Source organism: Drosophila melanogaster, chromosome 2R (assembly GCF_000001215.4).
Source record: "Drosophila melanogaster chromosome 2R".
NCBI lineage: Eukaryota > Metazoa > Arthropoda > Insecta > Diptera > Drosophilidae > Drosophila > Drosophila melanogaster.
This window is the reverse complement of record NT_033778.4, coordinates 12106538-12121111: the sequence shown is the minus strand read 5'-3', so window position 1 is coordinate 12121111 and position 14574 is coordinate 12106538. Positions and strand designations below refer to the sequence as shown.

The window sequence follows — 14574 nt, the reverse complement described above, 5'->3', positions numbered from 1 at the left end:
TTTCAAACAGAGAGATATGGCTTGGAGATCGAAATAATATCGAATTTAGTTATATTACAGCAGTAAAGCAAACATTATGGTGAAATACTAAATATAGTCATGTAGGAGTTTACAAGCGTACATTAAGTTTATCTTATAGCCCTTTCTTAATAAATAATTAATTTACTGTATTAACTTAATTTTCTATGTTCAGACTTGATTGATAAAATATTGCTATGAATGACTGTATTCTCCAGTTGTATTCTCACCTTCTTTTTACGCTCGACTCCGAAACTTTTTCGATTATACATGGCGACTATTCACCTTTTCGTCCATTCAAAACTCTCCACACCGTGGAACAAGTCCATTCACGTAGCTTAAGCTCGCGATTCAATTTCACCTCGGCTCGGATATCATTACGTTGGCACGGCGAATATATTATAGCTCGCTCGTAAAACGTAAAAGCCACAGACATTGTGACGACAAAAGGACTCGTCTTCGTCCTCGGTCTGCCACGCCTCCCCACCCCCGCCCCCAGCCTTCAGCTGTTTGTTGTGTGCAACAGCAAGAACAATGGCAAAAATCGAAAAACGAAAAGCGAAAAGCGGGCTGCAAGCAACGATGACGCCTCTGCCACAGGACATTCTCCTTCATTCATGTTGGCTTACACCCGAATCGAAGGGTCCTTCGGCTCTGCGTCCTCCCCTTTCCCGATTCGTATTCGGTTCGCCAGCTTTAATGACTTGCAATCTATGTGCTCATTTTTATTCACAATATATCCTCGGCGCTGCTGCTGCGTGAGTTGTATTTTGCCAGTAGATATATGTACATGTAGGTATGTATGTACGTATCTCGCCAGTGTGGTTGTCAATCGTTTTCGACTTTTGAAATGTAGGGGAAATGTACCGCTAGTTCGTTGGGCGGTCGATCGGCATATTCCATAAGAAAGGGGCTTGTAAATATCACGGGAAATGTACTAAGTTATCATAAGTTATGGCACATAAGTTGTTGCCAAATCTTTTGCACTGGCTGTTATGATCAGAATCTATTATAGTTATTATAACTGCATTTATATATCGTGACTTCATTTAGTTTATTTGGTTTCTACTAACCGTCTTTAAGTATTGCAGTATTAATTTGTTCAATAATTAGGAATATATTTTACGGTAATTATGACGAACATTAAAATGAAAGATTTCTTAAAAATGTGGTTGTTAAAAAGGTTGTTAAATGTTTGAAACTTATATACAAACATCTTCTGTTACAAAAGGGTTACAAAAATGTTGGTCGACATGCATTAGGTAAGTGATTTCAGTGAAAATCCCATTAGTTGCCCATTAATGAAATCACAAACCTTAGCTCGGGAGAAACCAGATTTGTGGTATCACTTAATTTTCCCACAATTGATTTTTTCCGGCAAGAAAACACAACGCGATTCCGGGTAAGCCCAGTGAAAAGTGCATTCAGTGATTGAATCCTCGGCTGTTGTTGGGATTAGTGGAGCCACAGCTGATGACAGCTAAATGGGATTACCCAAATTCGAGTCGAACTGGGGAAATGCCCCGCCGGAACGAAGGACTCCGATGCGGATGTTGAACAACCCACGCAAACTGGCGACCGCAAATCATATGGCATCTGGGAAATGGAAAACAGGGAGTCAATGATGCCGGTAACGGTGCACAGTGCGCAGTAGCAGGCACTCTCTCTCACTTTCTCTCATCCCGTTAGGCTTCGGGAAAAACTCTACACATGAGGCTGGTTGAAAACAAGTGGTTGAGCGGCCGCAGTGCTCAGTATAGAGCGAACAGTCGTTTCGAGCTCGAGTTTTTCCCGCTGACCGAGAGCACACAAGCTGGAGCTGAGGAAGCCCAGAAGCAGCAGTAGCAGTAGCAGCAGGAGCAGCAGGAGAAAGCAGAGAAAGCGGCGAAAGGAGCAGGGAGCCAGGAGCCAGGAGCCAGGAGCACGGAGAAAGAGCAAGGAGAAAGGAGAAAGGAGCCAGAGAGAGAGAGAGCGGAGAGTAGCCAGCCCAGCAGCCAGCGGTTCGTCCGAGGAGTGAAATTCGAGGCGGGGCGTGCAGGGAGTGGGTGTACGAGTGCGACTACGACAACGACTGCCACATAAAGTGGAAATCCGAAACGCCTTGAGGAGCGGCAGCGACGTCGACGCGGGCAGCGACAGCGACCGCGACGCCGACCGAGGCAGAGGCAGTGGCAGAGGGACACGCGTCAGGCGGCCAAGCAAAAGGCAGACAAACAGGCAAATCCTGCTGAGACGACACGACGAGTCCTTGCTCGTCGGTTCAAACGTGCGGAACACTCTTGGAGCCAGGCGATAAAAAAGAATATAACAAAAAAAAAAAAAAATATACACACTAGTAGCAAAGCTAGTCCACTAAAACATCACTCACCCAGAACAAGGGAAAGTTTTCACACCACAAACGAAAGCTGAATAACAACACAAGAAAATTATATACCCAAGAAACCAAAGTGCCGCGAACAAAAACTAACTAATAAGCCTAAGGTCTAAATCGAAATCGAGTGGACTGGCCAGTGAAAAGAAGAACGCCAAGTTAAGTGCCCGAAAAAATATACAGATAATATCGAAAAATAACGAAACCATAAACAACGGTCGTTGCAAGGCATCCACAAAAACGCGATAGCCAAAAAGTTTGAAAAAGAAAAAAAAAACACACACACACAAATTTGGAAAAGTTCGAAATTTTCGAAAAAACTTCGTTCGGTGCAGGCCAGTGTAGTGCAATGCCAGGCTTAGGCCGGCACAGTGTTGGTCAGCGGTGTGGGGCCTGAAGACCCACAAAAGCCGTGTGTGCAAAGCATCGAAAGTCCAGAGAGAAACATTGATATCGGGACTTTCCCTCACCACCATTCACCGCCACCAGCCCCGAAAAACCACCTGCCACCAGTCTCTATAACTCCCGCCCCCACCCCCAAACACCATCCCCCCGGACTAGCAAACTAACTGTATTTTCCCCTTGGTAAACCCCCTGGTAAACCCGAAACCGCCAAGATAAGCCGTCTAATCGAGAAGCTGCGCCAGACCAACAAACGGAAAATGTTCTGCTCGCTGGCCCAGACGCTCTTCTGCGTCCTGCTCATACAGGGCGGCCTCTATGCCCTCCATCTGAGCGGAAACGGAAATGGCAACGGGAACGGGAATGGGAACGGCGAGAAGTCGCTGGGCGAAGCCAAGGCAGTGCAGGTGCCCAGTCATCCCGTTGGACCCTCGACGGGAGTAGCCGCCGCCTGGCAGACCGCACCCTCGCAGCAGCAGCAGCACCAACAGCATCCCGGAGGATCTCCGCCCGGCGGTGGATCCTCGCCGCATGGCCATCGGTCCGCCGCAGCGGCCGCCTTCGATGCCACCACCGTGCGGCTGAACAAGGAGATAGCGGATATGGCCCAGCTGGAGCGAGAGCGACTAATGCTCCTGGCCCGCGCCAAGCAGACGGCGGAACAGCCGCCGGCGGGCAGTAATCATCGCGGTCATCCCTTCATTGCCGGCCGGATACAGATGCAGCCCAGCGAGGAGCTGGAAGTGGGCGACTATCCGGCGCTGTTGCAGCAGGCCGCACGGGGCTACATCTTCGGTAATGTGCAGAAGCAACCACCGACGCCGGTTACCCTGGAACAGGATTATGAGCAGCTGAGGGATCTGGAGAATAGACCCGTTAAATACTACGGAAGAGTGGTGCAGCCAGCGGAGAGGGAGGAGCAGGTGGAGGCTCTCTACGAACCGCTGCACTCGTTCGGCGACTTTGATGACTTCTCGGAACTGGAGCAGGAACCGCAGGAGCCGCACTTGGGCGAGGATGAGTTGCTGCGTGAACTGGATGCCTATCAATATCACGGCCTGGAGGACGAAACCCTTCCGGAGAATCCCTATCGCACGCTGGAGCAATTGGAGCTGGGTGCACCCGACTCCCTGCAGCAGCTCTTCGAGCAGGAACAGGAGCAGCGAGATGCCCCCTTCAAGGCGATGCACACCGGCAAAATCCACAACCCGGGCAACTACAACATAAGGGTGCAGCAAAAGTGGGCGAGGAAACGAAATGGCCAGGGCATTGCCCATAATCCTGAGGCGGAAAAGCAGCTGCAGCGCCAGATCTTCGCCCAGCACTTCAAGCCACAGCGCAATGGCAAACTATCGCTGTCCGCCAACTCGGAGGCCACGGCCAGCAAGCACCTGAAACCATCCACTCGCTCCGGCTCCAAGGATAACGAGAAGCCACATAGCGAGCTAGGTAGCAGTGCATCCTCGGCCGTCTCCTCCGCCACTTCTTCCTCCGGCAAACAAGCCGCCGGCGATGGACTACCTAAACAGCAGCAGGTGGAGCAACAGTCGCAGCAGGACAAAAAGGATCCCAGCCATAAGCGATCCGGTTCCGGATCGGCGGGATCCATGGGATCGCCAGGAGGCGGTTACTCAGCGCAGCCACCGATTTCACACAGCATAGCCAGCCAGCTGATGCTGCGCACCGCCCGCGGTCAACGGCAATACGATGTGCCACAAATCGGTGAGTTATACCTATAAATTCCCATTATATAGAGGCTTGAGCTGGGGTTTCAATGGTGGACTATGGGGGAGGAATCGTTGGAACCTAGCCGACTTCAACGCTGACCTTTAGCCGACTGTCTGGCATTAATTCGATCCAATCGAACATGCACCCAGCGCAAGAAATAAAACCTCAATGAAATCTAATTAGAGTGAACTTTCGAAATTCTAAAATAGTTAGTCAAAATTAAAAGCAGGAAATAGTTGGTTTGCAGCCAAGTTCTTTAGGTCATCAAATCAGGTTAGAAATTAAGAATTTTGATTTAATATTAATATGACTATTAAATCAGATCGAATATCTCGCAAAGTAGTTCTGTATTAAAGCGCAGTGTATTGTAATTACTGCGGCATGGTTAATTTACAAATGCGTGTTACATGCCCAGAAAGACAACATTTACCCACAATAGTCGCATAGTCAATATCTTTCCAATATCGCTGCGCTGTTTCGTGTCGAATTGAGTCGAGTGAAACGCGCTCTTGACCCCCCATATATACATACTTACACACACACACACACACTCTTAAACATAGCCATTGCGCGAGTGTGTGTGCTTTCTTTTTTTGGGTTCAAAGGGCCAAAGGAAGTGGGGCAGGTCCCGAAGGACATGTCATAATCGCTCTATTTCCGTCACCATTTCTTTTGCGCCAGTTATTAACGCGTAAAACTTTGTGTGTGCGATTTTATGGAGCGTTTACATTATGGCGACCCTTGTTATTCCTCCTGGCAAACTCGTGCATACATATACATACATACATATTTCATGATCCAAGGTGCTGCAGTTTGGCCAGCAATTTAATCCTTTTAGCCGGTCTGGCGGTGGGCGACCCGGGTCATCAATCATCAATCAGCCGGCGTTTAATAGATTGTCACTAAATCATTTGTCAACAACAATGGCCGGAGCGGAAAAGTTTTTTTTGCAGCTATTTTCGTTAGTTTGGCCAACTTTGCAGCCCGTTATTTTTGGCCATTGCATTTAGCAAATTAGTCGCAGGACTTCGGACTGTGACTGTGCGGCTGTGCGTAATGGGAAGTTCGTCCTTGGCTTTCATCCATTTGGGCCGTTGTTAATCACTTGGCTGGCTAAATTACTTTACAACAAGTTTTGATGGTCGCCATGAATACGGAATGTGCTTAGAGAAAGTTGGACCGGAATCGGAGGACTCGAAGGAAGATGCCTGCCTCGGTCTCGTCCTGGCGGACAATCAATTTTAATTTTTAATTAACACTTTCAAGTTTAATGGCGACATTGTTATGGCCGTGAGCTAAATGCGATTTCATTGCTGGTCTAACAACAAAAGCTGGCAACTTGATGATGGCCACTTCTCGGCCAGTTTGAATTTTCCATGCGGCTTTGAAAATAATCCAAAATTTAAATTACTCCTCTGCCCCAATTCGACATTCTGGCCAATTTGGCGTAACAACAAATTCTCGTACCTACAAAGCATTTATAAATAAGCCGAAAATGGAAACTAATTGATTGATGTGAAATATGGCTATCGTATCAATTATTGCATTTGCAAACTGTTAATTAAGTTGAGTTTATGTATTATGTTCTCTTCGTTTTTCTTTTTTTTTTTACAACTTTCGATTGTAATACCTACAAATGTTTTTGTTTCAGAAAATACTTCAAGTTTATTTAACTTTTAAACACGCAACGCTCTTAACTCTAAGTTAAATAAAGTGGGAAATTTTCGTGGAAACGGAATAGCCAATTAAATTAAATTGGATTAGTTCACTGGCTGTAGCTTCATGGCCATCTCCGTTTTCTCTGTGGATTTTCCCATCTGCGAACAATTGATTTGGCAAGGTTTTTCCAGATTGAGAGATGTTGCGAAAATTCAATATGCGAAGACAATCAATGAGTTTTCATTTTATGCGCATGTTTGCACAATTTTCCTCATTGTTATGGCCCTCGCTCCGCTTTCCGTACCACCCGTACCCGCCCCTTACCCTGCACTTTCACATTTCCAATTTCTCCTTGCCAGCAGCTCGCTTTTCCCACATTTCTGGGTGCGTATGTGTCTTTGTTTATTTCCGCATAACGTCATCAAGTGTCTGCTGTGAAAACGTCAACGCTCCTCCCTTCACACCTTCGCTGTTAGTCGGGTAGTTGTGTAGTCGGGAAAATTACAATCGTCCCCCTAAGTGTTTACACTGGAAAACGATTATACGGATAAGAAGAATGCCGTGAGAGCGGCACACATGTGTTTTCAATATCGCAAATGAAATGGTAGCTAAGGACCCTTGCACTTCAATCAACCACATACGAAAAACCACTTCAAATTAATATACAAAAGAATTAGATTATTATCCCAGTGCATTTCCCCTAATTTACAGTTTATTAAACACATTCTAAATATTCCTATGTTACGTGCTAAACTATCTAAACTAAGCATGCCCACAAAGTCCCACTTCAGTTGCCATTCCCTGTTGACCAAAACAAAAACAAAAAAAAGAGTTTGCTCCTGTGGCAAAACCAAAAAAAAAAACAAACAGCAAAACGCTGCCGAAAAAATAAAAAACTTGAAAAAACCCGTTACTCGCATTTTCCCGGGAAACCTGCGGCTGCGTTTACAACTTGACATCATTAAAACGCGTTCACAATTTACGATCCTGCTGGTCCGGTTTCCAACTAATTTAGTAACAACACCCCGGGGGTCCGAGGCGACTGGACAGGACGCCTCCGTTTGACAAGTCCTTGCTCCCACGCCCACATCCTGCGTGCTCCTGTGCGCGCCTGTGTGTGTGTGTGTGCGTGCGATAGTGTGTGTGCGCACGCCTTTGCTTTTCCTTCGCTTGGTGAAACCCACATTTTCATACACTGGCGGTTGATTTAATTTGTAATTTGAGGACCGCTCGGTCCTCAAGTGGCCACTTGGCGGCAAAAAGATCATCGATTTGTGCGGACGACGGTCTTTCCTCGCAGCGACCATATCCTTGCAGTCCCTTGCTCCTGTCAAATATTACGCAAATTAGTTGGAAATGGATATTGGAGATGCGTCTATCACTCCGTTCGTCTATCTGTATGTCTTTCTATCTGTCTGTTTGTCAGTGGCCGCCCTCGACCTTTTCCTCGCCCATTTTCCGCGTCATGTTCGTGTGGCGGCTGCAGTCGAGCGGATGGAAAATTTTTACCACAGCGACAGGTTGTCTGCCACAACTTGTGGGTACCAGCTCATTCCACTTTGGCGGCTGGGTGCCTCCATAATCGGGAATAGATATGCAAATGACCGATTTCCAGGACACTCGAGAGGAGCGGCGACAGATCAGACAAATTGGGAATACCGTCGGCTTTGGCAGACAGATTGGTTGCCTCGGAGATCCTTAACCCCGCTTTAACCTCTCGTGAACATGCGGATTTTGATTGATTTATTGAATTGCTGGAACATTTTCGATAAGTTGGATTCCAACAATAAATCCTGTTATTTAAAATATAAAAAAGCAACGAGTTTGACGTTCATTTAAACCTATTTTGTTTGCTTAAGTCTTAACGAGTTCTTAACTAATAACATTATAATACATTTAGTTATTTAATTTTTTTTATGAAATCTTGATACCATTGACTTTTTGCGTCAAAGTTCTTATGGATTCTTTGGCATTTATTTCGGGGATACACTTATTGCGTACGCAGCATGCCCTTTGACCTATACACATTTTTTTTTTTCAACATTTTACAATGCCATTGGCATGGCACACTTTTGACATTTTCTAGGGGGCGCCCAAAAATATTCACGCTGCCACACATCCCATCCCCTTTATCGAATGCTCCTGCATTTGAGCCTCAAGTCTACAACTTGGCCCCATGACCCGTGGGCCATGGCTAATTAGGATGACAACTCCCATTTGCACTGCTGGACAGGCTGGACAGGCTGGATAGGGCCAAATGAACTGGAAGCAATAACGCCCCGGTCACGCCCACACACTGAATTTGTTAATGAGGTGGACTCCGTTTCGGCCCGGCAAATTAGCCTTTTGACTTAATGCACTGGCCAAAAATAAACAGAAACGTGCTGGAAGTGGACATCGTGGCTGCCAGCCAGTGAATGAATCAATAAACAGTGACATCATCACCAGCATCCATTCAGTTAGCCAATCCGCCAAACCTCCAATCCGTCAGTTTGTCAGCTTGTCATTTGGCCCAGTAGGTGAGGGGGACTTTACAGCTTGCAGAACCTGCTCCTCTAGGGCTGCTGCATATATAATTGTGGCACAGGACAACAACGAAGGCAGGCGGTTGTGGTTTGGGGGTTGGGGTGGGAAAATATTTACATTAGCGTAAGCACGTTGGGAAACGAAGGGGGGGGGGAGTGGCGGTGGGGTGTTGTCAAGGGGGGGCAGGCCATTGAGCAGGCCAATTGTCTGGGTGAGAGTGTGCGTGATGGTGGCCCATTCAGCCAGTTTGACGACAGCAGCCCAAAAGCTGGCCAAAGTTTTGCTTTCTTCTTACGTCACAGAACACAGAACGGTTGTCTGGGATCCAAGAGACTGACACACTAATGCCCACATACCATATAGCACTTATGTATATATATATATTATATCTATATTCCTATTTTCGATGGCGAGAGCAGTGTATGAATCTGGCCAAAGTGGCTAAAGGATTGTGGCATGCTGCTGAATAAACATGGCCAAGCAAATAGCTGCGAGCAGCACTGCATAAATATCAACTATGGGGCAATAATGAACCACACCAAGGCGCAGATTTTTGGCCAAAATCTAAAATAAGACACTGGAGACCGCACATACAGACAGCCATGCCATATAGTATATCCTATTTGGCCAGTCAGCTCTTAGTCATCCGTAATGAAGAGCGGAAAGAAAAACAGAAAACTCAGTAAAACTCTTCGGCAAATAAATGTGGCTGAGTAATCGGGTGAGTGTGTGCGTAAGTGCGCCGTGTGTGTGTGTGTGTGTGTGTTTGTGCTAGAATTTTTTAGTCAATGAAGCGTCAAGGACTTCTTGCTTATGATATATTTACCCAAAGGGGGGGGGGGGAGCGGGGTAGCTGGAACGAGTCCTTAGATGATGCAATGCAATCAGGAGGCGGCTGGCAAGATGTAAGTGCGGGTAGTAGTGGCATAGTAGGTATCCTTGTTGTATCCTCGCCGTGCTTAATGAGTTGTGAGCTGACGCGGAATTTATGAATGAATTGCGAAATACTTGTATGTGAGCAGAGGCAGTAGGCACTAGGAGAACGAGACGGAGAGCGAGAGAGAGCGAGAGCGGGAGAGCGAACAGGACGAAGGCAGGTCCTGAAATACCCACTCTCCCATATTCGCCGAGTCCTTTGGCATTGTTTTAGCTCCAAGTGAGCGGAAAATTAACCAAGTGTTAGCAGCTTCAAGTAATTGGGTTGCTTTGCTTATGAATAATGCGTTATTTATTGGCTATACTTAGACGGATAATTTAGAAGATGCCTGGGTTTGGTTTTTGTGCTAATTTCCATTTGAATAATGGAATATTTACTGACTAGCCTTATATAGGGTTTCTTGTCTTGTTCTTATATATATGTATAAAAATACAAAATTACAGCAATTATAAAAGAAACTCTTGTTTTAAATATTTAAATAAGTTTCACCCGCTGTTCTCCAGCCACGCGAATTGCTATTTAATTATACACTATTTATTTGTATACTGATCTGATGGTCTTAATTGGTACTGAAAACCTGCGCATTTTAATTGGTTCTTCGTCACGTCGCCAATTGCAAATGACGCATGTCGCGGCGACGAGTTAAATAAATGAACTTTTCATGGGCTTACAAAAAGTGCTGGACACAAATTTGTTTACGAAAATAGTCCTTCACGTTAAAAACGTAACTTCTATTGCAAGTTAAGTTAAGTTAAGTGAAGTAAAGTGAATATATGAATTTAAGAACCTTGACGAGTGGTGTGAGTTTCGGAGATGATTTCCACATCCCAGGACATCTCCCAGCCCACTGGTCTCGAAAAAGAGTTGATTGACGTCCTAGGACACTTAACTACGCAGATACGCATTCGTCCGTGTCCTTGAAAATGTCAAATGGAAATGGTCGATTGGGTGGCGAACCCAAAAAGGATCCAAGAACAATTGCGAGTATAAAAATTTTAGCTGGGAGGCGAGGTCTCAATAGCGCACACACACTGCCTTCCGAATGACATATGCCGCCGGTTTTAGATGGGGAGGATCGCCCCATTTTGGGAAAGTGGCGGAGTGTCGACGTGGCGGGGATAGTATGGTGTCTGTTCCATGTGCGTCACAGGTCATGGAAATCAAACGCAATAGAAATCAGGCAGTGAAAACTGGAGCAAGCCATTCAAGTGTGTTGCCCCATGCATGCCCCCGTTTGTGTACATGTGCATATAGACTTATGGCAGCCACTGTAGCCAAGTGCATAGTCATGCTAATGCAAATTATGGCTTATTTAAGCCGACAGCATCAGCAGGACCTACTTTAAGGTAGTACTGCCAGCTGCAGCATCACTTCAGCATGTTCAGCATGCATGGCAGAACTAAAAACTGAAATTAAGAGAGAGAGAAAAAAAAAAAAATATACAGAAGCGATGTAACGAAACAAGAAAAATTGTGCGGAAAAAGCCCTGGAAGTGTAGCAAAGAAAGCGGAGAGCTCTTGGACAGCCCAGGTCGGACTGGTTAGGTGGGGGCGACGGTTTGGGAGCTGCCTACTTAAAGGCTTCCGGGCCGGCAACTCGCAGCAGCCGTGCATAATGAGGCTGGCACTCACACAGCTGCATGCATAATTTAGCAGCAGCCTCGCCGCTCTAGAAAGAAATGCGTCGGAAGGGTTCCCGGAATGAGCAGGGATGTGCCGGGATGTACCATCTCCGTGCTCCTCTTTTGCGGGCAGCAAAAGAGCGGAGAAAGCGGCTGGCTACGGCTCTTTCTTCCCAGCTAGCAAAGCAGCTGCTGGCTGACCTTTTCCCAGCTCATCGATCTAGCCGCTCCCCAATTTACGCATAATCATCGTCATCGTCGTGTTCTGCAGTAAGTGAGATGGGTTTGCTTTTGGCCCGGGTTTCAAATTATGCAATATTTATGCGGGGCTTTGTTTATTTTAATTCGCACAGCAATTTGGTTGAATGGCAAAAGGGGGAGGTATTATTATTATTATTATTTCTGCGCCACCCGTTTTGCCCACGCGCCCACAAACTGCAGACACTTTTCAATCAATCATTGTCTCTCGTCCTGTGTGTGCTGGTAAATTATTTCCCGTTCTCAATGCACTGAAAAAAATATACAAAACCCAAAGATGTGAAGATTCAGAGCAGTTAATTGTAGTTCTTAACAAAGTCCATATAGCTTAACACATAAAGTTCCAAAGAATCGCACGTCTCTATATTTTTAAATATTTCATTAAGAGTTGCATAGCAGTGAAGTATGCAAAAGCCAGTTGGCAGAAAGCAAAGCAAACAGTTTCGGGAAAAACGTGAAAATTGCTAGCTGGGAAATGCCAGAGCAGCACTTGTTGCCTGCCGCAGACTTAGGAAAACATAGGGCCACACCTGTCGGCCTGCCAGGAAAATGCCCGTTCAAAGGGAAAAGCCGGAAAGTTGGTGGGGGGAAAAGCAGATGAAGAGTAAGAGAGAGATACCATTTTAAAGTTCTGGAAAAGCCAGCGTTTGAATTAAATTGCCCATTGGCGATGGAAAGATAAATGCAGCAAGATGGATAATTTCCATGGTCAGCGGCGAATCACTAACGAGGCCAGCTGGCTGTATCTTTAAGCTCGAATAAATCCAGCTGAAAGCTTAAATCAGAGCTGAACCACAATGTCTGCGGTCCCCAGGATCGTCTAGCAAATAAATGTCATTCTATGTCACTGGCTGATTTCCCACGCCAGCAGAGGGCTTTAGTGGAAATTGACAGCTGGCTTCGCAATTAAATAAGATTTATATGCGAAGAAAAGGCCAAAAGGCCGAGCCAGCAGCACACATCTCCATCTCCATGCGAATCTCAATCTCAATCTCAATTTTGCGGTATTCGGCACTCGCAATTCGCAATCTTAACTGTATGGAAGTTTCTGCATTAATATGCCAGTAGGTGACTCCACCAAATGACCTCGGGCTGTCAATTCGAGTCTGTGTGCGTATGGCGGCGATGGCAAATATAGCCACGAACTTTGCTAATGGATGCACACCATGTCAAATTGAATTTATTTCGAGGCAGCCTAAGAATAATACGCCAGTAGATTCCTCATGTTTAATTTATCGTTCGTCCTTGCTGCTTGTCGCTTCACATTAAGCAGGTGAGTTGACAAAAGACCAGCAGAAGAAATCGCTCGGAAGGCTTTGTCTTCGCCGGCGGGGCAAAGGAAACTCGTATCTATAGTTCTAGAATGTATATACCCATCGATATACTAACCAGCAGCAGTGTCCTCTTCCTTTGGAGTGTCGCTGTAGAATTCAGAATCAATATCTTTGGAATAAATATCGAAATGCCTTCTTATCTCATGCATTTTTAACTTCATCTCTCTAAACGTTTAGCAATTTAAACCATCTGTGTTGGGAAATTTGTGATCTTTGGTTGGAAAATAACAGTGCCTTTGGTTATTTGACCTTTTGTAGAAAGTAAACAGTTGTATAAACACGTAGTACTACCTTGATTTCAGGTAATAAGCACATGTTTTCTTCGAGTGTTTCGGCGCAATGAGATCGAAAAAGTTGCGGATACGCAATTTCCCTGTAATGCTGGGCGTACTCGGAGTTATATAATTGAATTGGCGCTACACTAGGCCAAATCATTTATTCTGGGCCCGCGCCAGTGACGTGGCCGATTCGATAACGATTCCAAATCGAGTTTAGGCATCTGAAGAGCCGTCCAAAACGTCCTGCCCTCTGGAAAGTGCCCCCCATCCGGACGGACACCCACTCATTCAGGCGCTGCCATTGTTTTCCAATCAAAAACTAAACAAAACGCAAACACAAGACCCAAACACTTGAGCCACTGCGTAAGCCATAAACAAACACGGCAGAATGACAATGTGAATGGGTTTTGGGTGGCGGCACAATGTTGCTGGGTGTGGATGTGGGCCACGATTTCAGCTGGACTTCTGGCTGGCTGGCTGGCTGGCTGGCTGGCTCTGGCCACATGAATGGGACTTGGCCTGGCTGTGACAGTGGCCACAATGCGAAAGCTGCCAGCCCAACAAAAGCCAACCGGATTGGATTGGAATGGCATGGTATGGAATGGAAAGGAAAGGAAAGGAACGCAAAGCGATGTCCATGAATGGACATTGCTAAGGAGGAGTGGGTGGCGGAGCAGGAGCAGAAGCAGGAGAGGTCAGATGGTGTTGTGGACGGGGACAGAACAGGCGTGGGACATTTGAATGCCATCAGGACTGGCGCACCATTCACCGGACTGTGATTTCCGAAGTGCCACACCAGTGGCAGTGGCATTTCGAGTAATCGGTTTACCAAAATCCTCTTCAGTTAGACGCTTAAAAAAGTTACTGGTGTGTTAAAAATCGATGTGAAATGTCACATAATCGGTTTACTAAAAATCTATTGAGTTATTAAGCGCACAAGCCCAATTGAATGAAAAGCAATATATTTAATTGGTTTTTTTTTAGCATAAAACTGATGACTTTATTTCGACCTTAATTAAGTTTTCTTCACTTTTTTTTTCAAAAACATTGTTTAAGTATTAAACATTTGTTTAATAGTATCACATTTTCACTATTCTTTATGCATCATATTATTATTTAATTCGTGTTATGCTTGGTTCGTCATTAAATGTACTTGTTTTTCGTTTGACTTTGATTTCAATTTGTATCTACCAAGTGTGTTGCTTTGTGGCATAAACATAAACATATGTGTATATCTGCCACTTGAAACTGCTCGTTAGCTTTTGCTCCTGGAATCTTTTTGGCTGTGGAGAAAAGTCAACCACAATTCGGTTACCAAGTGAGCTATTCTGCTTTGTGCATCCAATTGGCTTTGTATTCGTTCGTTCGAGTGTTTTCTTAGTCTAACCTGGCACAATTTGGAGTGCTCTCATCTCTTGGGTTATCCTGTAGCAATTGTTCAT

The 14574-nt window shown here is 45.6% G+C and overlaps 1 protein-coding gene across 2 annotated transcripts in view; it reads left to right on the top strand.

The window, feature by feature from the left end:
- Positions 1-1771: 1771 nt before the first annotated feature.
- The window catches only part of jeb (jelly belly), a 34147-nt gene continuing 21344 nt past the window's right edge, over positions 1772-14574 (top strand). Inside the window, exon 1 of one of the 2 annotated variants that reach the window (NM_001273981.1) lies at positions 1772-4513. In NM_001273981.1, the coding sequence (NP_001260910.1) occupies positions 3052-4513 (1462 nt within the window). In that variant the 5' untranslated portion in view covers positions 1772-3051. The remainder of the gene's footprint in view (positions 4514-14574) is intronic. The other variant, NM_136882.3, reaches the window with a different exon arrangement.